Source organism: Eschrichtius robustus, chromosome 15 (assembly GCF_028021215.1).
Source record: "Eschrichtius robustus isolate mEscRob2 chromosome 15, mEscRob2.pri, whole genome shotgun sequence".
In the NCBI taxonomy this organism is placed as follows: Eukaryota; Metazoa; Chordata; class Mammalia; order Artiodactyla; family Eschrichtiidae; genus Eschrichtius; species Eschrichtius robustus.
Window position 1 is genome coordinate 52,351,741 of NC_090838.1, and position 27,470 is coordinate 52,379,210.

General features: G+C 42.0%; 2 protein-coding genes across 5 annotated transcripts in view; one reads left to right on the forward strand and one right to left on the reverse strand.

Moving 5' to 3' along the window:
- The first annotated feature begins 3,495 nt into the window (after positions 1-3,495).
- Positions 3,496-26,266, forward strand: LOC137777996 (activator of 90 kDa heat shock protein ATPase homolog 2). 2 transcript variants are annotated; one of them, XM_068565003.1, is made up of 9 exons: positions 3,496-3,669; positions 4,864-5,054; positions 20,074-20,159; positions 22,020-22,134; positions 23,215-23,303; positions 23,987-24,103; positions 24,521-24,622; positions 25,174-25,225; positions 25,367-26,266. In XM_068565003.1, the coding sequence occupies exons 1-9, from the start codon at positions 3,590-3,592 to the stop codon at positions 25,537-25,539; spliced, it is 1,005 nt and encodes a 334-aa protein (XP_068421104.1). In that variant the 5' UTR covers positions 3,496-3,589; the 3' UTR covers positions 25,540-26,266. The 2 variants fall into 2 exon arrangements, with proteins under 2 accessions (XP_068421104.1, XP_068421105.1); XM_068565004.1 differs by having other exon boundaries at positions 23,993-24,103.
- Positions 26,220-27,470, reverse strand: part of USP34 (ubiquitin specific peptidase 34) — a 235,613-nt gene continuing 234,362 nt past the window's right edge. For all 3 annotated transcript variants that reach the window (XM_068565002.1, XM_068565001.1, XM_068565000.1), the window contains one exon: positions 26,220-27,459. In XM_068565002.1, the coding sequence (XP_068421103.1) occupies positions 26,852-27,459 (608 nt within the window). In that variant the 3' untranslated portion in view covers positions 26,220-26,851. The remainder of the gene's footprint in view (positions 27,460-27,470) is intronic.

Genomic DNA, 27,470 nt, shown 5'->3' on the forward strand with positions numbered 1-27,470 from the left:
CTTTTCAGGCTCCATTTTTCTGCCCATCCCCTGCATGCTGATCTCCAGGGTGATCACCTAAGCCCTCTGCCAGCCTCTTTTCATTCTAGTCTCTCAGAATGATGGTGACTAAGCAAGGTGCAAGTCCCAGGCTCTGAAAAACACTTCCTCCACTGCATGCCCATATCACGGGTTCCACTTATAATGCCTCTCAGATCTGCCACCTCCTCTCCACTCTGACAAATATCCCTTCTTCCAGTTTTTATCCCACTCCTGTCCATTGTTCAAATTGTCATCGGAATGATTTTTCTAAAACACAAGTCCGATCACGTCATTTCTTCATTTAGATCACCTCAGTGGTTTCCTGTTGCCTACAGAACAAAGTCCACGATCCTCAGCAGGGCAAATGAGGCCTTTCATGAGGGGGCAATTTGCCCCCTTGCAGCCTCATCTCCTGTAGCCCCTCTTACATGACTCTGTTAGAGCCCCCTTGGTGCAGTGTGCTTCTCCATGCTTCTGTGCCTGGGCACTTGCTGCTCCCCTTTGCTCTCTTGAAGACAAGAGTCCTCACTCTATAAGCCTCCTCTGAGAAGAGAACTACACCAGCACCACACTCCCCTAGGGAGAGTTAGGCACTTTCTCCTCTGTGCTCCCAGGGCACACTGGATTTACCATGAAGGTGAATTCACACTGGTCTCCTCCACTACTGCCTGAGCCCCATGTCTTATTTTCGTGATCACTCCAGCATACAGCAGACTTGGACACACAGTAGATGCTCGATAAATGTTGTGGTGTAATTTTTACCCACCCTAGTACTGGATGGTTACAAAAGGCTAGAACCCATGATTTGACCCTGAAGATGTTTGACTCAATTTTTCCCCCCAGTTTTTCTTTTGAAGATAATCTCAAAGTTACAGAAGAGTTGCAAGAATAGTTCAAGGAACCCTCAGATACACTTCACCTGGATTCACCAGGTGTCAACCTTTGCCACACTTGCTTTATCTGCTTTTCTCTGTCTGAGTTAATTGCAGACATCGTGACAATTTACCTGTAAATATTTCAGCATGTAATCTCCAAAGAACAAGAATGTTCTCCTTTGTAACCAAAGTTTAACTGCTCAGAAGATTTAACATTGACACAACGTTATCCAGTATGCAGTCTGAAATGCAATTTAAATTTCCCCAATTATGTCATTTTAAACTGTTTGTTTTGGATCCAGGAGCTCATTTAGGATCAAGCATTGCATCTATTGCCACGTCTCTTTAGTCTTCTTTTGACGTTCATGAAATGTTTATTTTTGTAGAGTTTAGGCCAGATCCATTTTGCAGAATTTCCCTCAATTTGGATTTTTCTGATTGTTTGCTCATGATTAGATTCAGAATAAGCATTTTTGGCAGGAATGCTACTTAGGTGATGGTGTACACCTGTCAGTTTGCTCCATTGTTGGTGATGCTGAGTTTGACCATTTGGTTAAGGTGGTTAGTTGCCAGATTTCTCCCTTGTAAAGATTACTTTTCCCTTTTGAATGTAGTTAGTAAGTAAACTGAGCAGTTTACTCAGTAAACTGAGTCAGTGGTGTTAAGTACATTCATAATGTTGTGCTACCATCACCACCCTCCATCTCCAGAATTTGTTTCATCTTGTAAAACTGAAATTCTATACCCACTAAACAATAACTCCCCACTTCCCTCTCCCCGCAGCCCCTGGCAACACTGTTCTTTCTGTCCCTGTGATTTTGACTACTCTCAGTACTTCATATACTGTAAGTTTTATTGTAAGTCTTACCCCAGGTTCCAATGATACATATCTCACTATGTGCTGTTCCATTGGTAATATTCTTTATGAACTGAATAAAAGATGAACAGCTAATTCACAAGAAAACAGTACCCACTAGTATTGCCTATCCAATTCTTCTCTGATACCTTGTGTTAGCTGTCCATGCATTTGGTGAAGTAAAGTGTAAAAGGTGAAATCAAAATGTCATTTTGTTTGGGGGTCAAAGCACTTGGTAAACAGTCTGCTTACAAAACTGTTGTAGCTTTTTGGAAAATGACGTTGGAATGTAGTAGCTCTGGTAAGCAAATGGAGAAAGTATTCTCTACCAGTTTATTTCATTGAGGAGAACAGACCACAGGCAGAGGACAGTCCATCACAGTGGAACAGAACAGTGAGGTACTTCCAGACTTCCAAAATTCCATACCTGTTCTGCCTGCTAAATAAATATCCGCAGACCTGTCAGCAACATTTCCCAAATAGTTGGCGCAAAGTTTTTGCTGGAAGGTGAAAATTCGTTAAAGGAATCATTAATATCCACTTAATTTTTTAAAAAAATTTATTTATTTATTTATGGCTGTGTTGGGTCTTCGTTTCTGTGCGAGGGCTTTCTATAGTTGCGGCAAGTGGGGGCCACTCTTCATCGCGGTGCGCGGGCCTCTCACTATCGCGGCCTCTCTTGTTGCGGAGCACAGGCTCCAGACGCGCAGGCTCAGTAGTTGTGGCTCACGGGCCCAGTTGCTCCGCGGCATGTGGGATCTTCCCAGACCAGGGCTCGAACCCGTGTCCCCTGCATTAGCAGGCAGATTCTCAACCACTGCGCCACCAGGGAAGCCCTCCACTTAATTTTTGTAAAATTGAATCAAGCTGCAGTAATACGCTTGCAATCACATTCTTTTGTCATCTAGAAAGGACTATTACATGAATAAAATGTAAACATTCCCGAAGTAACTGGGAACTTGGTAGCTCGTGCTACTTGGACAGGTGGCGGAAAGGCGTGAGACTTGGCGTCCAGGGGAGAGCCAGAGGGCACCAACTCCGTAGGAACTTTCAACAGAACACGAATACGGTGTAAAGAAGACGAGCTCCGCCGAGACCACCTCCGCTTCGCATCGTGGGCGCGCTCCGACCTCAGCAAGTCGGTCGCACAGCAAACAGGGTGACCAAGTGCTCGCGAGGGTCGTGTCCTCGAGAGGACCAAACACCGTCAGCACGGCCGGTGGCAGCCCGACGGCCGCTTCCTGTCTGCAGCCCCGGTGCCGCTCTCAGGCGCCCCTTACTCACCGCCCCGCTTGCCAGCACTGAAGGTCATCGCTGCAGTAATAATAGCGAACCATTGAGAGGCGTCCGGCCTTCCCCAGCCCGTGCACTTGCGAGACCCGCGGCGGGGCCCAGGGCCTCCGCAAACCCCACCCGGCCTCCCAGGTCACCCCATCGCCAGCGCCGTGGCTCGGACCCTTCTCCTACCCACCGCCGCCCCCAACCCGGGTCTCCTGGGCCCCGACCCCTCCCCTCCTGGCCCGCACCCGCCTCGGGCCCAACCCCCTCCCGGGGGCGGGCTTCCTGAGCCCAGACACCCCCGCCCCCTCCACCCTCCGGGCCCCGCCCCGCGCCCCCGCCCCTCGGAACCAGCCCCGCTCCCGCTCTCCCGGAGCTCCGCAGCGGGGCGAGCGGGGCGGGCGTGGCCGGGTGGCGCAGGGGGCGGGGATTTCTGGCACTTTCTGGGCGCTGCGAACGCTCTGATCTTGGGCTCGAAGGCCGGAGACGTCGGCGACTGAGCCGTAGCGCCTCCGCGGCCCTTCCTTGTTCTCCGCTGAGGCCGCGCCGCCGCGCAGACATGGCCAAGTGGGGCCAGGGGGACCCGCGCTGGATCGTGGAGGAGCGGGAGGACGGGACCAACGTGAACAACTGGCACTGGTGCGGCCGGGCAGGGGCCGGGGCCGCGGCTTCCGGGCCTCCTCCCTCTGGAGCCGGCGGGCGGGGCGGGGGGGGACCCTCTGCGAGCGCCCGGCGCCCTGTGCCCCGGGTGCAGGGGCGGCCGGGTGTCTCGGGGCGCCTCCCGGGCCGTGGTGGGCCCCGGGCCGGGGAAGTGGGGAGGGTTGGGGGCTGCACAGGTGCAGATGCTCGTCTTTAGCCTCAGGGCTTGCGGAGCCCTTGGATCCTGGAGACCCGGGGTCTTATCTGCACCGGCTCTGGGACTTCACTTTCCTCTTTTTGAAAGTTGGGTTGGGTCCCAGGAATAGAAGTCATTCTTGACTTACCGCTTCAGCTTCGGCAGTCTGTGACCTTAGAAGCTCTCCCCGCGCCGCCCCTCCCCCCCAGCCCCTTGAAGTTTTGGGGAGTTAAAATGAAGGTAGAAAGTGTGTGTGTGTATGTGTGTGTGTGTGTGTGTGTGTGTGGTACGTATGTATTGGAAAGAACAGGAATTTGGATCACAACTCCACATCTAACTTGATGAGTCTCTGGTGAGCCCTGCCTTCTAGGAGTTCTAACTAGTTACCCATCCTTTTTCTATCTCATCTGGAGCTTGGGCTGATTTCTGCCCCTCCCTCTTCAGTCAGAGCTTCAGGAAGTGATGTTCTCTGCTCTGCTTCTCTGAGGGCTGTGCTACCTCAAGGCCATCAAGGTGATGCTGAGGCAGGTCCAGGGCAGAGCAAAGCCTTAGCCTGTGAGGGCATCCTTCCCTGGCTTGGGGTTGGGAAGAGCTGACCTCTCCTTTCCCAGCCTTGTCACCTTGGACACTTAATGGACTTCTCTCTGCTCATTTCCACCCCTTAAAATGGGAACATTATTTGGGAAGATTGTATGAGATAGTATCTGTGTGAAAACACTTGATAATTTGTCTTATTAAGATAAAAGTTATTTCAGTTATAATTACCTTTTCATGTGGCCCAGGCTTTACCCCTCCATTTCCACCAGGTGAGATTTCGAGACCTCCTTTCCCCCAAATAAACCGGTGTTTTTAAGACAAAATACCACCCAACAGCCGCTTGAGAGGAATTGGGCTGATCTGGACTGGGCCAGGGCATTACCCTGATTCCCCAGGGTGGGCGTGTGGACACCAGTGGGGGCTTCCATTCACGGCTCTGCCCTTCTTCTGGCCCTCGGCAGGACAGAGCGGGATGCCACCAGCTGGTCCAAGGGGAAGCTCCGCGAGCTCCTGGTGGGCATCACTGTGGAGAATGAGGCTGGCTGTTGCGAGATCAGTGAGCTGAAGCAGGTGGAAGGCGAGGCTTCCTGCAGCAGCCGCAAAGGAAAGCTGATTTTCTTCTATGAGTGGAACATCAAACTGGGCTGGAAAGGTAACAGGGTCCTCCAGGTACAGGTGGGGCTGGGGGCTGTGTTGGGGCAGAGTTGGTTGATTCCTTAGTCATTCATTCAACAGATATATTTAGAACTCCTGCTATGGGCCCCTGAATTGGTGTTTGGAGTTCTGGACGCCCTTACTGCACGTGGAGTTCCTTGTCCAACCAGCTGTGGGCTTCCCTTTCTCCCAGCACTCAGAGCTCTTTAGGGCTCTTAGCTGTCAGCTGGACTCAATCTGCCAGGCACTTGTGAGCACTAGCGTTTCCTGGAGCTGCTGCCTGGAGCACTCTTCCCCTCGATAGGTGCCTGCTGGCTCCTTCAGCTCTTTCAGGTTTGCATCCTGAGTAAAGCCATCTGTCTCCATTCTCTTAACAGTTTCAGATCCCTTCCTTGTACTGTTTCCCTCCCCTGCTTTATTTCTCCCCAAAGCACTGATATTTGGCACACTACATATGGTTACATTATTATTGTTCTGGATTCCCCTTTCCTCCCCATTCATCAGGGCAGAGATTTTTAAAAATATCAGCTTTATTGAGATATAATTCACATACCATACAGTTCGCCCATTTAAAGTGTACAATTCCCTGGTTTTCAGTATATTCACAGAGTTGTGCAGCCATCACTACAGTCAATTGTAGAACATTTTCATCTCTCCCCCAAAACCATGTACCTGTTAGCAGTCACTCCCCCAGTCCTTGCAACCTCTAATCTAATTTCTGTCTCCATGGATTTGCCTGTTCTGGACATTTCATATGAATGGTATCACACAGTATGTGGTCTTTTGTGAGTTAGCTTCTTTCACTTGACATAATGTTTTCAAGGTTCATCTGTCTTGTAGCATGTTTCATTCTTTTTCATTGTTGACTAACGTTCTGTTGTATAGATGTAGCACATTTTGTTTATCTGTTCATCAGTTCATAGACATTTTGGTTGTTTTCATTCTTTGGGTCTTTGGGTCAGGGATTGATTGGTTTTGTTTCCAGATCACTGTCTGAAACGTTGTGTTTGTTAAATGAATAAATTTCTCCCGTGGTGCCTGGCTCCTTGCTGGGTGGACAGTCTATACTCAATAAATATTTGTTGAAATAACCATGGATATGAAGACAAAGGGAAAAGGAAAAGGAGGAGAGAGGGCAAGATCTGGTTCTGGAGGATGGTGCTGTGTTTGGACCTCAGCTCGTGTCAGCTCCTTTCTTGAGAGTTTGGGTTAGAGAGCTGCCTGGTGAGCTGTCCTTGGGCCTCTGTCCTAGTGGCTGTCTCGCTAACTGGAGCCAGGCCAGAGCCCAGGGAATGTTCAGCGAGCATCAAAAGCAGTCCCACTTGTGCCTTGAATCCTTCTGGCTGGGGGGTTTGCTCTCAGTTGCTCCCTCAGTGGCTGTTCTTGGCTGGATCATAGCAGGGTCTGGCTCCTTACACATCCAGCTCCCCAAGACAGGGGCTCTGAGGTCCCCACGGAAACTCATGGTCTTGTGTCTCTTCCATCTCCCTTAGCTCACAGCATCAACCAGCTCCTTTGTAGGATAAGACCCAGCAACTCCCAGGCAGCAGCCAGAGGGCAGACGGAACAGGGCTTCCCTGACCCTGTGTGCTTTCTCCTCTAGTAGTTAGTCCTAGAGGTGGCTAGTGGGACCAGCTGGGGAGGAGACAATACTCTGGTCTTCCTTTTTTTTTTTTTTTAAATTAAATTTTAATTATATTAATTTTAGCTTTTTCAGATTTATTGAGATATAATTGATTTATAACATTGTATGAGTGAAAGGTATACAACATGATGATTGGATATATGTGTATATTGCAAAATGATTTCCACAATAAGGTTAGTTAAAATATCCATCACCTCATATAGTTACAATTTTTTTGTGTATATGTTGAGAACTTTTTAAGATCTGCTCTCTTAGCAATTTTCAAGTGTATAATACTGTATTGCTTACCCTGCTGTACATTACATCCTCAGAACTTACTCATCATATAAGTGGAAGTTACATGTGCCCTTTGTGTCTTTTGACCACCTTCACCACCCTTCCCTCTGCCACCTTGCAACCACCAGTCTACTTTCTGTTTCTGTGAGTTTGTTGTTTTTTTTTGATTACACTTATAAATGAGATCATACACTATTTGGTTTTCTCTGACTTATTTCACTTAGCATAATGCCCTCAAGGTTCATCCATGTTGTCAGAAATGGCAAGATTTCCCTTATTTTTTGTGGCTGAATAATATTCCATTGTGTAAATATGTCACATTCTCTTTATTCATTCATCCATCGATGGACGCTTAGGTTGTTTCCATGTCTTGGCTACCATAAATAATGCTGTATTGAATATCGGGGTGCAGATATGTCTTTGAGATAGTGATTTTTCCTTTGGCTATATATCCAGAAGTGGAATTGTTACATCATGTGGTAATTCTATTTTTAATTTTTTGAGGAACCTCTATACAGTTTTCCATAGTGGCTGCACCAGTTTACATTCCCACCAATAGTGCATGAGGGTTCCCTTTTCTCCACATCCTCACCAGCAGTTGTTATCTCTTTTTGACAGTAGCCATTCTAACAGGGGTGCAGTGTTATCTCTTTATGGTTTTGATTTACATTTCCCTGATGATTAGTGATGTTGGACACCTTTTCAGGTACCTGTTGGGCATTTGAATATTTTCTTTGCATAAATGTCTATTCAGTTCCTTTGCCCATCTTTTTAATGGTATTTTTTTTTTTTTTTTGCTATTGAGTTGTATGATTCCTTACATATTTTGGATATTAACTCATCAGATATGGTTTACAAATATTTTCTCCTATTCTGTAGGTTGCCTTTTCATTTTGTTGATTGTTTCTTTTGCTGTGCAGAAGCTTTTTAGTTTGAGTAGTCCCTAGACCAACATCAAGGAGCTTTTTCCCTGTTTTTTTCTCTAGGAGTTTTATGGATTCAGGTCTTACATTTAAGTTTTTAATCCATTTCAAGTTAATTTTTGTATAGTGTATATTTTGTGTATAGTGTAAGATTCATTTTCATTCTTTTGCATGTGAATATCCAGTTTTCCCGGCACCATTTATTGAAGGTAGTATCTTTTACCCATGGAGTATTTTTGTTTCCCTTGTCATATATTAGTTGACCATATATGCATGGGTTTATTTCTGGGCTCTTGATTCTGTTCCATTGGTACCTGTCTTTTTTTTATGCCAGTACCATACTGTTTTGATCACTCTTGCTTTGTAGTAAAGTTTGAAATCAGGAATTGTGGTGCCTCCAGCTTTGTTCTTCTTTCTTGGGATTGCTTTGGCTATCAGAGTGTTTTGTGGTTCCATGTGAATTTTGGGATTGTTTTTTCTACTTCTGTAAAAAAATGCCACTGGAATCTTGGTAGGGATTGCATTGAATGTATAGATGCCTTTGTGTAGTATGGACATTTTTAAAAAATTTATTTATTTATTTATTTATTTATTTTATGCAGCGGGTTCTTACTACTTATCTATTTTATACATATTAGTGTATATATGTCAATCCCAATCTCCCAAGTAGTATGGACATTTTAACAATATTAATTCTTCCAAGACATGAACATGGGATATCTTTCATCAGTGTCTTATAGTTTCCCATCTACAGATCTTTTACCTCCTAGGTCAAATTTATTCCTAAGTATATACCGTTTTTGCTGTTATTGTAAATGGGATGTTTTCTTTATTTCTTTTTCAGATAGTTCATTGTTAGTGTATTGAAAAGCAACTGATTTTTGTATGTTGATTTTCTGTCCTGAAACTTTACTGAATTTATTTATTAGTTCTAACAGTCTCTTGGATATTTTTGTATATATGATCATGTGCTATGCAAATAGAGGTAATTTTACCTTTTCCTTTCCAATTTGGATGCCTTTTATTTCTTTTTCTTGCTTGATTGCTCTGGCTAGGACTTCCAATACTGTGTTGAATGGGAGTGGTGAGAGTGGGTACCCTTATCTTGTTCCTGTTATTAGAGGAAAAGCTTCCAACATTTCACTGTTGAGTACGATGTCAGCTGTGGGGTTGTCCTATATATTGCCTTTATTATGTTGAGATATGTTTCTATTATACCCACTTTGTTGGGAGTTTTTATTATCAGTGGATGTTGAATTTTCTCAAATGCTTTTTCTGCATGAATTGAGATGATCATATTATCTTTATTTTTCATTGTATTAATGTGATGCATCACATTTGACTTGGGTATTAAACCGTCCGTGCATCCCAGGGATTAATCCCACTTGATCATAGTATTTGATCCTTTTAATGTGCTGTTGAATTCAATTTGCCAGTATTTTGTTGAGAATTTTTGCATCTATATTCATCAGGTATATTTGTCTGTAATTTTTTCTTTTTCTTTTCTTTTTGTTTTTTTGGCCACACTGTGTGACATGCGGATCTTAGTTCCCCAACCAGGGATCAAACCTGGGCCTCCTGCAGTGGAAGCGCAGAGTCTTAACCACTGGACGGCTGAGTAACCGTGTAATTTTTTTCTTGTAGTGTCCTTAACTGGCTTTGGTATACTGGTAATGCTGGCCTCTTAAAAATGAGTCTGGGAATGTTCCCTCTCTTCAGTTTTTGGGAAGAGTTTGAAAAGGATTGATGTTAATTCTTTAAATGTTTGGTAGAATTCCCCAGTGAAATCATCTGATTCCGGTCTTTTCTTTGGTGGGAGGTTTTTTTGATTACTGATTCAGTTTCCTTAATCATAATTGGTCTGTTCAGACTTTCTAGTCCTTAATGATTCAGGCTTGGTAGGTGATATGTTTCTAGGAATTTATCCATTTCTTTTAGGTTGTTCAGTTTTATAGCATAAAATTATTAACAGTAGTTGCTTATTATCCTTTGTATTTGTGTGGTATCAGTTGTAATGTCTCCTCTTTCATTTTTAATTTTATTTATTTGGGTCCTCTTTTTTTCCCTTGGTTAGTCTAGCTAAAGTTTTGTCAATATTGTTTATCTTTTCAGAGAACCAGCTCTTTGTTTTATTAATCTTTTCTATTGTTTTCCTATTCTCTGTTTCGTTTATTTTATTTTATTTATTTATTTTTTTGGCTGCATTAGGTCTTCATTGCTGCGCACGGGCTTTCTCTAGTTGCAGTGAGCGGGGGCTACTCTTCGTTGTGGTGCACAGGCTTCTCATTGCGGTGGCTTCTCTTGTTGTGGGGCATGGGCTCTAGGCGTGTGGGTTTCAGGAGTTGTGGCACGTGGGCTCAGTAGTTGTGGATCACGGGCTCTACAGCACAGGCTCCATAGTTGTGGCAAATGGGCTTAGTTGTTCCACAGCATGTGGGATCTTCCCGGACCAGGGATTGAACCTGTGTCGCCTGCATTGGCAGGCAGATTCTTAACCACTGCACCACCAGGGAAGTCCCATGTTTCATTTATTTTTGCTCTAATCTTTATCCCTTTTTTTAATTGAGATATAATAGACATATAACATTATATTCATATTGCATTATAATGATTGTATATTTGTACACATCGAGAAATGGTGACCACAATAAGTCTAGTTAACATTCATCACCATACAGTTTTAAGATTTTCTTTTTTCTTGTGATGAGAATTTTTAAGGTTTACTTTCTTTCAAATATACAATATAGTATTATTATAGTTACCATACTGTGTATTACATCCCCATGACTTATTTTTTATAACTGGAAATTTGTACTTTTGACCACTTTCACCCGTTTTACCCATTCCACCAGCCCCTGTCTCTGGCAACCACTAATCTGTTTTCTGTATCTGTGACTTTGGATTTTTTTTTTTTTTAATTGCTGTATCCATGCACCTTCTTTTTTTTAAATTAATTAATTTTTGGCTGCATTGGGTCTTTCGTTGCTGCACGTGGGCTTTCTCTAGTTGTGGTGAGTGGGGGCTACTCTTCGTTGTGGTGCACGGGCTTCTCATTGCAGTGGCTTCTCTTTGTTGTGGAGCACTGGCTCTAGGTGCGCAGGCTTCAGTAGTAGTGGTGTGTGGGCTCAGTAGTTGTGGCTCGCGGGCTCCAGAGTGCAGGCTCAGTAGTTGTGGTGCGTGTGCTTAGTTGTTCTGCAGCATGTGGGATCTTCCAGGACCAGGGCTCAAACCCGTGTCCCCTGCATTTACAGGCGGATTCTTAACCACTGCGCCACCAGGGAAGTCTGACTTTGGTTTTTGTTTTGTTTTGTTTTTTTTAATTTATTTTATTTATTTATTTATGGCTGTGTTGGGTCCTCATTTCTGTGTGAGGGCTTTCTCTAGTTGTGGCAAGCGGGGGCCACTCTTCGTCGCGGTGCGCGGGCCTCTCACCACTGCGGCCTCACTTGTTGCGGACCACAGGCTCAAGACGCGCAGGCTCAGTAACTGTGGCTCACGGGCCCAGCTGCTCTGCGGCATGTGGGATCTTCCCAGACCAGGGCTTGAACCCGTGTCCCCTGCATCGGCAGGCAGACTCTCAACCACTGCGCCACCAGGGAAGCCCACCGACTTTGGTTTTTTGTTTTATTTTTTTCTTTTAGATTCCACATATAAGTGAGATCAAATAGTATTTGTCTTTCTGACTTATTCTATTTAGCATAATGCCCTCAAGTTCCATCCAGGTGGCTACAATTGGCAGGAGTTTTTTTTCTTTTTTATAGCTAAATAATTTTCCATTGTTTGTATGTACTACATTTTCTTTATCTGTTCATCCACTGATGGACACTTAGGTTGCTTCCATGTCTTAGCTATTGTAAATAATTCTGCAGTGAACATGTGGATGCATATATCTTTTCAAATTAGTGTTATTGTTTCCTTTGGATATATATACCCAGAACTGGAATTGCTGGATCATATGGTAGTTCTATTTTTGATTTTTGGAGGAACCTTCATACTGTTTTCCATAGTGGTTGCACCAATTTACATTCCTACCAGCAGTGCACAAGGGTTTCTTTTTCTCCACATCCTTGCCAACGCTCATTATTTCTTCCCTTTGTAACACATTACTGACTGGGGGATTTTTGCAGAAACTAACGCTTGTGGCTGGCAGTTTGTTATGTAAGTGAATATTGAAACACCTGCGTTTGAGTAAATATCAACAACTTTTTTTCACTTAATGTATTTATTTGAAACTTAGTACATGTCTTACTAAAGCATTCTATTATTTCGTTAGAGTGTGATAGGCAGTAAAGCAGGCACCTCTGTGCAGGGGAAAGAACATCTATTACAAATATACTTTTCACTGTGCTTTCTCCTGGAAGAGCAGATTCTACACTTTGTGGTGGCATTTTTTATTAGTCCTGTGGGTATTATTTCATATAGAATATGTTCTTTTATTTTACCTGATAGTCAACAAGGTGAATCTTTGTGGAGGGGCTCTTTTAGAAATGCCACAAGAAGCACCAGGTGCGGGACTACCACTGCATTCACCAGACTGGTCAGTTACCCATTCTCTAGCTACTGCTAAAAAAAATTGTTAAGTCATTTTATTATGGGCATTAAGGCTACAATAAACTTTAAACGCATAGAATAAACTGTAATTACTCAAACAGAAACCCACTTTTTTATACCATTTTCGAGTTTTCTGGAGGATATTGAAGTTTGCCAGATATTGATCAATTGATCAACTCCTTTCATATATTTTTGTTGTGTTTTGTTTTGTTTTTGATGTGATTCTATTTTTAAAAAATATTTATTTATTTGGTTGCACCAGGTTTTAGTTGCAGCAGGTGGGCTCCTTAGTTGCGGCTTGCAGGCTCCTTAGTTGCAGCTTGCCAGCTCCTTAGTTGCGGCACGTGGGCTCAGTTGCGGCAGGCGGCTTCCTTAGTTGCAGCTCCAGGGCTCCTTAGTTGTGGCATAGAAACTCTTAGTTGCAGCATGCATGTGGGATCTAGTTCCCTGACCAGGGATCGAACCTGGGCCCCCTGCATTGGGAACACGGAGTCTTATCCACTGTACCACTGGGGAAGTCCCTCATATATTTATTATACTCTAATATACAAGTGGGCTTAGTTATCTGATGGCCAGTCCTCCTGTCTTCTTTTCCTGTAGATGTTATGGAGGCATCATGAATAGTTGTCACCATGCGGACTAGCCTCTTGTCTTTCCATATAAGAAGAATCACTTCTCCCTTCCATAAGAATGTCATTTCTCTCCCTGTAGATTTTTAGATTTCTCCTTTAATTGGTTTGGTAGACCACAATTCTCTCTTATAGTCCCACAAACACTCTGGTTTTATTTTTCAACAGTATTTCAGATGTGGACACACTGTTGTAATAATTGTCTTGGTACATATGGTGCTGTGAACCAAGATAAGGTTGTAGGACTGATAATATTGTTTCTTGCAGTTTCTTTCCTTCACCTGTGTAAATCTCAAGGTAGCATATATGTCCAGTTTCACTTTCGCTAACCATCCTGACCAAAATTCCATATTTTGTAAGTTCTCTGGGATTATAGGTTTTGAATCTGAGTTGTCCTCTCCAATTTATTGTTGCCTCATCAAGTGATAGCTCTTGTTTGTATATAGATCGATTGAAATTTCAGTAGAAAATAATCCAAAAGAGGTTTAACTTTTGAAATTCTGTCTGTAGGAAGTGGAATTTCTGAGTTATCATTAAAGTGAAGAGCCGTCATTATTTGTTTGAACCTTATTCTCATCAGAATCTTTGGAAAGACAGGTGTTTCAAGTAAGGGATCAGTCAACCAATATTCTTTCCAGTGTGACTCTCTTATTTGTCCCATCAAAATTATTAATCCAAGAAACTTCTTCGTGTCACTATTGGTTACATCAGTCCATTTTAAAGCCTTCCCATACTCTTCATATGATTTTTCATTCTGTTGGTGATACAAGTTTGTTTGAGAAGCGACCAACTTGAAAAAGTTATTGCCAAAAAAAAAAAAATTAATTCTGTTATGTCACTAACACTTTGCGGGTTATTACATTCAGTAGTTACACCTGACACACCTGTAAAGTCTTCTAATTTTCATGAAATGTCTTCAATCCACTCTTCTGTAGAAGCAAAGGAGCATTCTCCAGCACCATGAGTTTCATTTTCACTTTCTGTATCAATCAATCACTAAGGTTTTTTGTCTTTTTGTTGGTCTGATATTCACATCATCTGAATCAACTATATTCTGAAGAATTATCATCTTCTGAGACACTAGTATATATGTTGCTCAGACAATCAGAGAAAGTATCTGCATAAAATTGACCAAAAAATTCTTCACTCAAAATTTCACGTGTCATTTTTGAAAATTTTACAGTTAATAAACTTGCATTTATAATATACACAAGGTTGGAGCAAAAACCTAACAGAGAAAAATGTGAATGATAATGACAATCATAAGTTGAATAATGAACCCTCGATCAATTTTAAGCTCTAACAACTTTGCAAGGTGATGTTAATTGTATCACTCTCTAAAAATGTATTGATATGTCTCCGGTCAATAACGTTCAGGTAACAAAAGACATATTAATACATCTCTGGTCAATAAGTTGTTAATAAAAGACACTGTAACAGGTGTGAGGTGATATCGCATTGTGCTTTTGATGTATAATTCCGTGATGTTGAGCACCATTTCATGTACCTGTCGGCCATTTGTATGTCTTCTTTGGAAAAATGTCTCTTCAGATTTTCTGCCTATTTTCTAACCAGATTGTTTTTTGTTATTGAGTTTTATAAGTTCCTTATATATTTTGGATATTAACCCCTTATCATATACATAATTTACAAATATTTTTTCTCATTCAGTGGGTTGCCTTTTCATTTTGTTGGGTTTTCTTTTTTTTTTTTAATAAATTTATTTATTTATTTATTTATTTATTTATTTATTTATTTATTTATTTATTTATTATTTTTGGCTGTGTTGGGCCTTCGTTTCTGTGCAAGGGCTTTCTCTAGTTGCGGCAAGTGGGGGCCACTCTTCATCGCGGTGCGCGGGCCTTTCACTGTCGCGGCCTCTCTTGTTGTGGAGCACAGGCTCCAGATGCGCAGGCTCAGTAGTTGTGGCTCACGGGCTTAGTTGCTCCGCGGCATGTGGGATCCTCCCAGACCAGGGCTCGAACCCGCGTCCCCTGCATTGGCAGGCGGACTCCCAACCACTGCGCCACCAGGGAAGCCCCTGTTGGGTTTTCTTTGCAGAAGCTTTTTAGTTTGACTAGTCCCGCTTGTTTATATTTGATTTTGGTGTTAAATCTAAAAATCACTGCCAAGACCATTGTCAAGGAGCTTATCACCTATGTATTCTTCTAGGGCTTTTGTGGTTTCAGGTCTTAGGTTCAAGTCTTTAGTTCACTTTGAGTTAATTTTTTGTGTATGGTGTAAGATAGTGGTCCAGTACCACTGTTTTGCTTGTGGCTGCCAGTTTTCTCAACATCATTTATTGAAGAGACTGTCCTTTCCTCACTGTATATTCTTGACTCCTTTGTCAAAGCTTAATTGACCACATATGCATGGGTTTATTTTTGGGCTCTCTATTCTCTTCCATTGATCTGTGTACCTGTTTTTTATGCCAATACCATACTCTTTTGATTACTATATCTTTATAATATAGTTTGAAATCAGGAAGTATGATGCCTTCAGCTTTGTTCTTTTTCAAGATTGCTTAGGCTGTTTGGGGTCTTTTGTGGTTGCATACAAATTTTAGGATTGTTTGTTCTATTTCTGTGAAAAATGCCATGGAATTTTAACAGGCATTGCATTGAATCTGTAGATTTCTCGTTATTTCTTTTCTTCTGCTAACTTCGGGCTTAGTTTGTTCTTTTTCTAGTTCCTTGATGTGTAATATCAGGCTCTTTATATGAGATATTTCTTTTTTGTTGTCGTTGTATGAGTTTATAGCTACAAACTTCCCTTTTAGAACTGGTTTTGCTGCATCTCATAAGTGTTTGTGTTTACATTTTTATTTGTACCAAGATGTTTTTAAATTTTCCCTTTGATTTCTTTGAGCCATTAGTTGTTCAAGAGTATTTTAATTTCCATGTATTTGTGAACTTTCCAGCTTTCCTTCTGTTACTGATTTCTAGTTTCATAACATTTGTGGTTGGAAAAGATACTTATTATAATTTTCATCTTTTTGAATTTGTTGAGGCTTGTTTTGTGGCCTAATTTATGATTTATCCTAGAAAATGTTCTGTGGGTGCTTGAGAAAAATGCATATTCTGTTGCTCTTTGATGGAGAGCAGTATATGTTTGTTAGGTCTATTTCATGTATAGTGTTGTTCAGAGCTGATATTTCCCTATTGGTTTTCTGTCTGGATGATATATCCATTGTTGAGAGTAGGGCATTAAAGTCCCCAACTATTATTGTATTGCTGTTTATTTCTCCTTATAAGTTTTGTTAGTAATTGCTTTATATATTTAGGTGCTGCAGTATTAGGTGCATAAATATTTACAATTATTATATCTTGATGAATTGACACCTTTAGCATTATATAATGACTTTCTTTGTTTGTTTTGACCATTTTTAGCTTAAAGTCTTATTTGTCTAATATAAGTATAGCTACTTCTGCTTTCTTTTGGTTAATATTTCCTTGAAGTATCTGTTTCCATCCCTCTGCTCTCAGTTTATGTGTATCCTTAAAGCTAAAGTGAGTCTCTTGTAGGCAGCATGTTGTTGGGTCTTGTTTTTTTTTTCATCCAGTCAGCCATTCTGTGCCTTTTGATTGGAGAATTTAATCCATTTATATTTAAAGTAACTATTGATAGGTAAGGACTTACTATTGCCATTTCATTAATTCTTTCCTAACTGTTTTGTAGATCCTATGTTCTTTGCTTCCTCTCTTGCCAGCTCTTTAGTCATTTGCTGCCTTTTTGTGCTGGTATGCTTTGACTCCTTTATCATAACCTTTTGTGGTTTTTCCTTTGTGGTTAACCTGAGGTGTATATAAAATATATTTATAACACCCTATTTAAACTGATAAATTTGATAGCATACAGAAATTTATACTTCTTCCCCCCCTCACATTTTAGGTTATTGATGTTACAATTTACATATTTTTACATTGTGTATCCAATAACAAATTCTCATAGTTATGGTTATTTTAAATTCATTTGTTTTTTAACTTTCAATGTAGAGTTGTAAGAGAATTACACACCACCATTGCAATATTAGATCATCTGACTTTGTATATTTACCATTACCAGTGAGTTTTACACATTCATATGTTTTTATGATGCTAACTAGCATCCTTTTATTTCAGCTTGAAGAATGTCCTTTAGCATTTCTTATAAGGCAGGTTTAGTGACATTAAGCCCCCTCAGGTTTTGTTTGTTTGGGAAAGTCTCTATCTCTCTTTTACTTCTGAAGGACAGCTTTGCTGGGTATAGTATTCTTGGATGACATATTGTTTCTTTCAGTATTTTGAGTATATCATCCCACTGCTGGCCTGTCAAGTTTCTGTTGAGAAATCCACCTGTAGCCTTATGAAGTTCCCTTTTATGTGAAGAGTCACTTTTCTCTTGCTGCTTTCAAAATTCTTTTTGTTTTTGATTTTTGACAATTTAACTGTAATGTGTCTTGGTGCAGCCTTTTTTGAGTTCAACCTATTTGGGGGTCCTTTGGGCCTTATGAATCTGGATGTCCATTTCTCTTCTCAGGTTTGGGAAGTTTTCAACCATTATTGTTTTAAATAGACTTTCCCTTTCTTTCTCTTCTCCTTGTGGGACTTCCATAATGCATGTGTTATTTCATTTGATGGTATCACATGAGATCCATATTGTTTCTTCACTCTTTTTCATTCTTTTTTCTTTTTTGTTTCTCTGACTGGACAATTTCAAATAACCCATCTTCTAGTTTACTAACTGTTTTCTTCTACTAGGTCAGGTTAGCTGTTGAAGCTCTCTATTGAATTCTTCAGTACAGTCATTGTATTCTTTAGCTCCAGGAATTTTGCTGGCTTTGTTTTTTTTTAATGATTTCTGTTTCTTTTTTGAGCTTATTTTGTTCATGCATTATTTTCCTAATTTCATTTAGTTGTCTGTGTGTTCTTATAGTTCACTAAATTCTTTAAGAGGTTTATTTTGAATTCCTGATCATATAGTTCATACATCTCCATTTCTTTGGGTCAGTTGTTAGAGCTTTATTTGGTTCTTTTGGTGGTGTTATGTTTACCTGATTTTTCTTGAGCCTTGATTCCTTGCACTGGTATCTGTGTGTATATGTAAGTGGTCTCTTCTTCCATGTTTTACAGGTTTGCTTTGGCAGGGAAAAACCTTCACCATTCAACTTGGGTTATTGGATGTGTCAACTAGTAGTGTCCATGGGCAGGCAGGGCTTGCTGTCAGGTCTCCAGTTGAGTGTGCTCTGAGGTCAGGGTAGGGGATTACCAGTAGCTGGGCTTTGTGGTTGGGTGAGTCGACGGGGCTCCATGTTTTAGCAGGGCTGCTGAGTGAGCTCCCTGACTGGGCAGGGTTGCTGGCTGTGCTCCATGGTTACGTGGGGCCATTAGCTGGGCTCTGCAGTTACCCTTGGTTAGGCAGAGTCTGTGGAACCCTGGCTGTGTTCCCTGGCAGGGTGGTGCCACTGGTTGGACTCTATGATTGGGCAGGGTTATGGACTGGGCTCTGCCATTGCTGCTGGTTGAGTGGGGTCTCAGGCTACGCTCCCTGACCAGGTGGTGCTGCTGGCTGGACTCTGTGTTCAGGCAGGGCTGCAGGCAGGGTTTCATGGTAGGACCTTGCCTCAGGCTGTGTTCTGTAACCAGCTGGGGACACAGATTGTGCCTTGAAGTTGGGCAGGTCTGCAGGCCTGGCTTCACCATCCATAGGGTGCTGAGTATGCTCAGCTGTTGAACAAGGTTGCAGGCTGTGCTCTCTGGTCAGGAGGGGCTTCCAGCTGTATCCTGCAGTTGGGGAGGCTAGAGACTGTTCTCTGTGGGGTGGGGTCTCTGCTGGGCTCTTCATCTGGACAAGGCCACAAGCTGTGTTAAGCAATTGGGCGGGGCTGTAGGCTGGGTTCCGAGGCTGCCCACGTTCTCTGGTCGGGCTTCCTGGATGGGCAGGATGGGAAGCGACACTCAGCAGTTGAGTGGAGCTATGAATTTGTAGGGCGGTAGAATGGGCTCCACAGCTGGCTTTGGCCTGTTGCCTGGGGACCCAAATCAGGCAGACTTGCCAGCTGAGCTCAGCTCATGCACTGCTGCAAGCAGGAACATGGCCCATCCAGATTTGAGCACTGGTTGCTGAAAGCCCTGCCCCCCTTCTCCATCCCTGTCTGATTCCCAGTGGTCTCCATGAGTTGAGACCCCAGCGGCCCTCCCAGGAAGCATCCAACAGTGCTGGGGGACCTGCATGTCCACCTTCTGCCCTCTTTTCCTGCTGGAAAAACTGCAGTGGGGCCCTCTCAGTGTGGTTCTGTATTGGCCTGGCGCAGGGGCAGTTTGGTCAGAGTGTTAAACCACTCCTCATACCCTTCTAATGCAGTCCTTTTCTGCCTCTGGTCCAGGAGAGCGTGCAGCCTCACCTCTGGGTTTTGGGATTTTCACAGTGGTGTCTTGTCCATGGATAGCAGCTGGTTGGTCTTTTTGTGAGGGGGACTGAAGTCGGGAATAACCTATGTCACCACCTTGATGTCGTCATTGAAGTCAACACTCTGGTCTTGAAAGAAATCAGCTGCATAGAGTCCACACAAACTTCCCCAGGCCACACCTCCCTCCCCCACTCTTTCTGTGATCAGAACTCAGTGTCCCTTTTTGCCTTCCTGTCCCTTTTGTGACTCCTCTTCAAGACAGCCCTTTCTCCTGCTTTGACTTGGTAAAGAATATTGGGGGATGAAAGAAGAAACATTGGTTAACAGAGCCGTTTACTCCAGTCCCGTGCTTCCACGTGGCCCCTGATCGTGTGTGCACTTTACTTGCCAGGTTCTTACCCCCGCCTTCCTAGGGTGCTTACCTGTGATGTGGGCCAGGGGAGCAGGGTCGGTTTGGGCGCGTGTGTGGTGGGGAAGGCTTGGCCCTGCCTCGTCCCCACGGTGGCGGTGCCCTGTGAGGAGGGTGGGCTGTTCAGTTAGGCAGGGCAGGTTTATGTAAACTGGCTGTTACTTTGTAATTGAGGAACGTATTTTGCTCATTTTAGGTATAATTAAAGAATCTGGTGCGAAGCACAAGGGGTTGATTGAAATACCCAACCTGTCTGAAGAAAATGAAGTAGATGACACTGAGGTGAGGTATCTGATGGAGTTTCTTTCTATTCTTTTTTTTTTTTTTAAATCAAGTTTCTGTTAGACATGTTGGGCATTTGAAAAACTGTTATTCGGACTGTGTGGTGCTTGTGCGGTAGTTTTGGTGAGCAGTGAGGGCTCGTTTGCCGAGGAGGATAGCTGTACCCTGGGGGCAGCGTGGGGTGGGAGAGTGGTGCAGGAGGAAGAGCGCGCTGGGGAAGCCCTAGACCCCCGTGGACCAGGAGTCGGGCCCAGGCAGGTGACTGCACCCTCCGTGGCCTCCTCATCTGTGACACTGGGTTAATTCACCTTTCAGATACACGTGACAGTGTACATACTGGAAGGTGCTCAGGTATTTTGCACAGCTTGGTGAATGGGATCTTGCTGCTTCTCCTCTGTATCGTTGCTCCTTCCCTTCAATAGTGAAAATTCTCAGCTTTTCGCTGTGATCTCTCTTGGTTATACCACGTTTTTTAGTAAATTAGTGTGTGTTGCTTTTGACTGGCTCTTCTGGTTGTCTTGGGAGATAGAGCCTATGTAACTCCCATGCTTGGTTTACAGTTAGTGCCCTCTTTCAGCCAAAAGCTTGGTTTTGGGGCGAGACCATTTGTACAGCAGCTATATTTTCCAAATGAAGATAGTTTGATACAGGGTCTTTTTTGATTTGTGAACGTATTCAGTGTGAAGGCCTTCAAGATATAAAAACTAAGTTACACTGAGCCACTATGAGTTGCCTTTCTTAAAGGTTATAAAAGGCCGTAAAAGTGGGGCTGTCTCAGACATACCTTCAGACGTGTGGTTGCTGCCCTCGGGCTGTGATTTCACTTTGCTGTATTCAGATCCATCAGCTGAGAAGTGTTTCAGCAGCATATTAAACTGGTCTTTTAGATTCAGCCTGTGGTACAATAGTATTACAGAACAAACTCTTCAGATTAGAACTGGGGCCTGGGAGCAGGCCCAACTCAACCGAATCACAGGGACACTAGATATTTCAAACCAACACCTCTTCGTCCTGAGACTACTACAGAGGCATCCCCAGAGCAGCATTTTGTTGCTTCCCTCTCCCTGTCTCCCCCTCTCTCCTCCTGTCCATTCTTTCCATCCTTCCCTCTTTTCTTTCCTCTCCCTCCTCCTCTCCCTTTCCCAACTCTCCTCCCTGACAAAAAAATGTAGCCCAAGACCAGGATGTTGGGAACTTGGTTTTCCTAATTACACTGGCTTTGGGGTTCTAGATGAGCGCTGTTCAATAGAAATATAATGAAAGCCACATAAGGAACTTAAAATTTTCTAGCAGCCATGTTAAAAAATTTAAAAGAAACAGATGAAATTAGTTTTAATATTTTTTATTTTACCCAAAATATAAAAATATCATTTTAACATGTAATTAGTATCAAAGTTATTAATGAGATTATTTTACATTCTTTTTTGGTACTAAGTCTTCAAAGTCTGGTGTATATTATTTTACACTTACAGCACATCTCAAATCATACCAGCCGCATTACAAGTGCGCAGTAGCCACATGTGGCTAAGCGGCTACCATACTAGACAGCGCATTTCTAGACCCTGTGAAAGCCATGGACTACATCATCAATATAATATATATATACACATAAAACGTATGCAAATTGGGGGGTTCACATTCTACGAAGTCCGTTCAAGATTTGGCCACCAACCAGGTCAATGGACCCTTGATTAAAAACCCCTTACATCTTCTCAAACTATATGAAGAAAACCTATCACGTCTCTTACATCCACTTCTTTCCCTTTCCTCACCATCACAGATCCTTCATCCATATGTCCCAGTATTGTAAGATTACGTCAAACCAGATTTTTCTTAGGTTTGTATTTTTCTGATTTGTAGGTGAACGTGAGTAAAAAGAAAGGAGATGGGAATATACTGAAGGATCTTATGAAAACTGCAGGCACCGCCAAGGTCAGGGAAGCCCTTGGAGATTACCTGAAGGCTCTTAAGACGGGTAAAGAAGGCATCCCTTGTGAACTAGAGGGTCCCTTTTCCATTTACCCAAATAATGCTCTGCACTGTGGTCTGGATTCCCAAGTTAGACTGATTTCCAAAGCTCTAGAAACAATTCTGTATGCTGCAGGATAAATTGTAGTCTGGAGGTTGAGAGCTAGTCATGGGTTAGACCATAATTAGTGATTATCAGTATTTTACACAGCGTGAACCATTTTGCCTACAGAATTGTTGATAGTTTTCTGGAATGATAATTATTTTGTCAGTTGTTTTTATAATTATTTGTTTAATGTCTGTCTTCTCTGCTAGACTGTAAGCTCCATGAAGGCATGGAAGGAGCCTGTCTTGTTCACTGCTATATCTCCAGCATCTAGCACAATGACTGGCATGTAGTAGGTGCTTAATTTTTGTTGAATGAGTGAATGAAAGTGACTGCAGGTATTACAGGTGTAGTTGAGACTTATTTAATCCCTTCACTGTGTGGAATTGAGATTATTGTCTTCTTCCCTAAATTAGAGAAGTTACCTGCCAGATAAAATAGCCAGCAGGGCTTGTATGTCTGCATCTCATCCTTGGACTCTGCTGAGTATCTAGGCATTGACATAGATGGGTTTGGGGTTTACACTTTTCCTACGAGATCACACACGCTGCTGGCCCACAGGCTTGAATACTGTGAGGCCAAGCTTTGTGAGGTGATGGTGAAGCAATAAGCCAAGTGTCTGGCTTTGACAGTAAGTGAAGGCCATAAAGCTATTAGTAGTTAGGTGTATAAAATGGAGCTTTTTGGAAAACAACATTTGGAAATTATGCTATTTTATCAAGAGCTAGATAAAAGTGAGGCATTTGATAAAAAGAAAAGGATAAAAGGCAATTGTTGCCGTGGAACTCAGGTTAATGATTAGTTTTATATGTAAAAAATACAGAATGGTCTTGAAATTCTCAAAACGCTATAGGAATTCTTTTTACAAATTATCAGTTCCTTTATATTCTTATATACTGTTTTCAGTTTTCTGCCTTACTATTTGTGCTGAAAAGGAAAAAGTTCTTTATTAAAACCATTTCTCATATGTTTTCTTTGTAGAATTTACAATGGGAATGATTTTACCAACCAAAGCTATGGCAACCCAGGAATTGACAGTTAAAAGGAAACTGAGTGAGACTACCTTGCAGGTATGATCTCTGGTGGCAGATGTGTAGGGAGGGGGAGAAAGGAAGTGCTTAATGAGAAGGCTTCAAAGCTCTAAACAGCCTTGTGATGATGGAGAACTATGAAGGATATTGAGGAGGGCCAGTTAATCCACCCTTGCATCCCTTGCCGTTTTGGGGGAAATGATGAAATGAGATTTTCATCCTTGATGGAAGGGATCCTTTTTGTGGGATAAATATTGAATTTAGTTCAAGACTGTTGTGAAGGCAGTGTTCTTTCGGTAGGCAACAAATAAAACAGCAGGTGACTTTGAGGTCACATACCACAACGGAAGAACCTTCTCTCCAGACTTTTGGAGGATTGGGAGGTTTTAGATCCTGTTCTTGGAATCTGGTGATGGGGAATTGACGCCCTTTGCCCTTAAGTGCTGTTATCTTTCACCTGCTTATCTTTATGCTCCCTGGGTCATATTTACATGTCCAAGTAGGATTTGGGCTGTGAAGCCATAGCCTGGGAGTGGAACAGAGCTAAGGAGCACGGAACTGTTTCCAAAATAAAGACTAGGTAGGATTGGTGGTGCTAAAAAGGCTTTTAGTGGAAGGGATAGTGTGCGGGACATTTTGGTGTTTTACTAAGACTGGAAGACTGAATTTTTTTGAATCTCTTGTCATGCTAATAATTATGCTTTGGAACCTTTTCTTTTGAGATTCAGGCCTCCTCTCCAGTGGCATTGGGTGTAAGGATTCCCACTGTGGCACTGCACATGACGGAACTGTTTGACACAGCTATCGAGCAGCTGTACAGAATCTTCACTGTGAAAGATGTAAGTCACATCTCAAGCTAGGATCTGAAATGCTGACATTGGGAGAAAATACACCTACTACACCACTGAGAACTGAAGCTGGTTCTTGGTTTCCTGCATGGCCGTGTTTTTCTGATTGAAGAGATCTAGAAATCTTTAGGATAGCTTGAGACGGGGAAGTTATCCTAAAGAGTTGACGGGGGGAAAAGATGGGCATTTGGGGGGAATTTATCAGCATTGAGGTGTTTGGAACAATTTACTGAGCGTTCTTCCTCTGAAAGAGAGGGAGAGAAAGAGAAAGCTATAATTAAAAGCTATGTATTCACAATTAAACAAACACAAACCACAGTAACTGTTATATTAGTACTTTACACTTAGGTTAAAAACATGATAGCATATGCTGGAATAACATGTCTATTGTATGTTTTGCTTGGTTAGTTGGTGCAAAAATTTTCTAAATCTCCTGCTGTATTAGAAGCTGAAAAGGGAAGGAAATTCCAAATGTTTGATGGGAACATCACTGGTGAATATGTAGAATTGGTAAGTAATCTTATAGGTTAAAGGAAAGTTAAGCTGGGACTGATTTCTGTTAATATTGCTTTATTCATTCTTTTTTTTAATGTGCTTTGGTTTTTATCTGAGTTCACAGAAACTTGACCACTTTATAAAGTTGGCTACAGGGAAAATAAAAAATGTTATATATACTAAAAGCTGAAGCTTTAGTTTCACAGTAATTGTGCAATCTTTATGATTTTAGAAGACACAAGTATAATTCCTCCCAACTCTTGGTCTAGAAGTTTCAGGTTTCTGCCACTAGGGTGTGTGTTGCCAAATGTCAGTTGCCTTGCCGTTGACATCAGCTCTGCATTGGTTGTTAACGCTTCTGTCCTTGATGTTACTGCCATTACATTTTGGCACTAGGGACAATGAATTCTCAATGGTGCTGGCATATAAACTGGAAGATGGGAGTGTACATTGTTCATTGATTACTTCTCGTACATAGGGGCTTTCATGAAAGGATTTGGTGTTTGTTGTAGTATTGTATGAAGTTTTAAAAGATGTTTTCAGTGGAATTTCCCCTTTGTTTTCAGTTAACAAATAAAAAGATCGTCATGAAATGGAGATGTAGGAACTGGCCAGAAGGTATGTTATTAGCACCTTTTGTTTTAAGTCCAAAAACGCTCGTTTTTTTTCCCCCCTACTATGAAAATCAAATTAGTGGTACTGTATGGATACATTTTTCTTTTCATAGTGCAGTAATGAGCTTTCCTTTTTGTCTTCCAGAACACTATGCAATAGTTGCACTGAATTTTGTGCCTACTCTAGGGCAGACGGAATTACAATTGGACTGTAAAGGAGTTCCTGTCTGTGAAGAAGAGAACATGAAATTCTGTTGGCAGAAGCAGCATTTTGAAGAAATACAAGGTTTACTGCAGCTGATCACCCTAAATGGTTGAGTTAGTTAGAAGATTTTATAAGGGCATTACTTTTTGTAAGCGGAAAAAGTGTAACGTTTACCTCTTCCCTCTGTCATTCCTTTAAAAAAAGAAGAAAACAAATACTCTTAATTTATATTGGATGAAATCCATGAACTTAGAATTGAAAGCATTGTTTGAATCTTTACTATGATGACTAGACTCTGCACTGAGTTAAAAGCAAGCAATGTGAAATTAGGTATTTTACCTCCCATAGATGCTCCTCTGGGAATACATTGAGTCCCTGAGTACAGATAGTTGACGTGTCCCAAGCTAAAGCTTGTCCTAGCAAGCTTGCTGTTAGCTGTAATTTTAGTTCAGGAAGACAAAAAATAAATGGCATGTTAATACTATTCCTTTATTTTACTTCAGGGTTTTTAAGGTGTGTAGCTCTTAGGTCGTGAAACAGTGGCATGTTGCATTCAGAAGCATGCTGAAGTGAGGGCGAGCTGGCTGTATTGTTATGCTTCTCCCTGCAGCAGTTATGCACTTCAGGGTGGTGAGGATTGAAAAGTCTATGGAAAAAGGTACTTTTTGGACTGCCACTATACTTCTAATGAAATAGAATATAATGGATAAGTAAGTAAGTAAGTATGTTCCCCCATTCAGTTTTCTCATTACTTTCATCTGAGAAGACTTGAAGCAAGGTATGTAAACAAATAAAAAGTCATCACAATCAGTTTAATTAAGTGCACAGAATAGCAATCAGTCATGTCAATAAAAATAAAACAATTATTTTTACATCAAGTGTGCTTTATTTCCTCCACAGGTATTCTGTTAAATAAAGCACCATTTATATACTGCCAGGCCACAGCTAAAGAGGATTCTTTACAGAATCAAATTTCTTGTGGTTGTTCCGTATACAAGTAAACTTAATTTTGATAATAAGAACCACAGCGATCGGAGGCAATCTGCCTCTATTATAAGGTACAAAACTGGCACAGAGGACACCATATTATACACAGTAAAAATGCTGTTAAGTTTAAATTACATTGTACAGGGCCAGGGAACCCTGTTCCTCCCAGACAGCCATATTAAATGAAAGCCACTACAGTGAACTCTTAATTACATAAAACATATTCATTATCTGATTGCCCTTTAGAAAGTATACTGAAGATGCAAATTTTTTCATCTGAAGTTCTGCCTGACCAAGAATTAAGCCTATAAATCTATCTTGCCATTCAAGCAGAGAGCACTGGACAAACTGAAGCACAAAAACAGAAATAAGCAAAACTTATACAAACAGCATTGGGGGTGAGGGGTGACCTTAAAAGTAGACATGCTACATCTAATGTCAAGAAGCAGCTTGGTTTCCTTTGCCAGATATCCTCGTGACCACATGGATTGTAGATTCAATGGTCCTACACAGGGTATCTAAAATGTCGTGCTGCTGCATGTGACTAAAGAGTCCTCTGGAATGGCCACAACTGAGTGATAAAGCAGCCTCAGGGTCCTGGGAGGGCAAAGCTTGACCGTCACAGCTTCTCAAGTCAGCTAAGTCAGACAGAACTGCAGAGAGAGAAGTCGAAGGGAACTCGGATTCTTCCTCAGCAAGGGTAGAATCCTTGGAACAGTGGAGGTCTTTAAATTCTTTACAGTCTTCAAATCTAACATTGTTGGACTGTTCTTCCGCATGCTGTGACCTGATATTTGACGTGTCTTCTGAAAACGAAGATGGAACTTCCATTCGGTATTCTTTAACAGAACTATTTTCAGGGGAAGGAAGATCTTGCTCAGTTCCTGGGTCGATAATTGAGGAGTCTCTTGTCTCATTGTCTGAAGTGCTAGTTGGGGTCAGGACCTCCCTGGTCTCCGTTTTCATGTCACTGATGCAGCTGTCTACAGTGTGCTCCTCGTCACTGCTAACGCGCCTTCTTTTAACAGGAGTTGCCCCTTCATCATCTGTGAAAAGG

Bases quoted from the DNA above. Each gene is read 5' to 3' on its own strand.
- LOC137777996 (XM_068565003.1), top strand. From the start codon at position 3,590: ATGGCCAAGTGGGGCCAGGGGGACCCGCGCTGGATCGTGGAGGAGCGG. The intron at 22,135-23,214 runs GTAAAGAAGGCA...TTTTCTTTGTAG, and splicing joins CCTGAAGGCTCTTAAGACGG to AATTTACAATGGGAATGATT. The intron at 24,623-25,173 runs GTAAGTAATCTT...CTTTGTTTTCAG, and splicing joins CTGGTGAATATGTAGAATTG to TTAACAAATAAAAAGATCGT.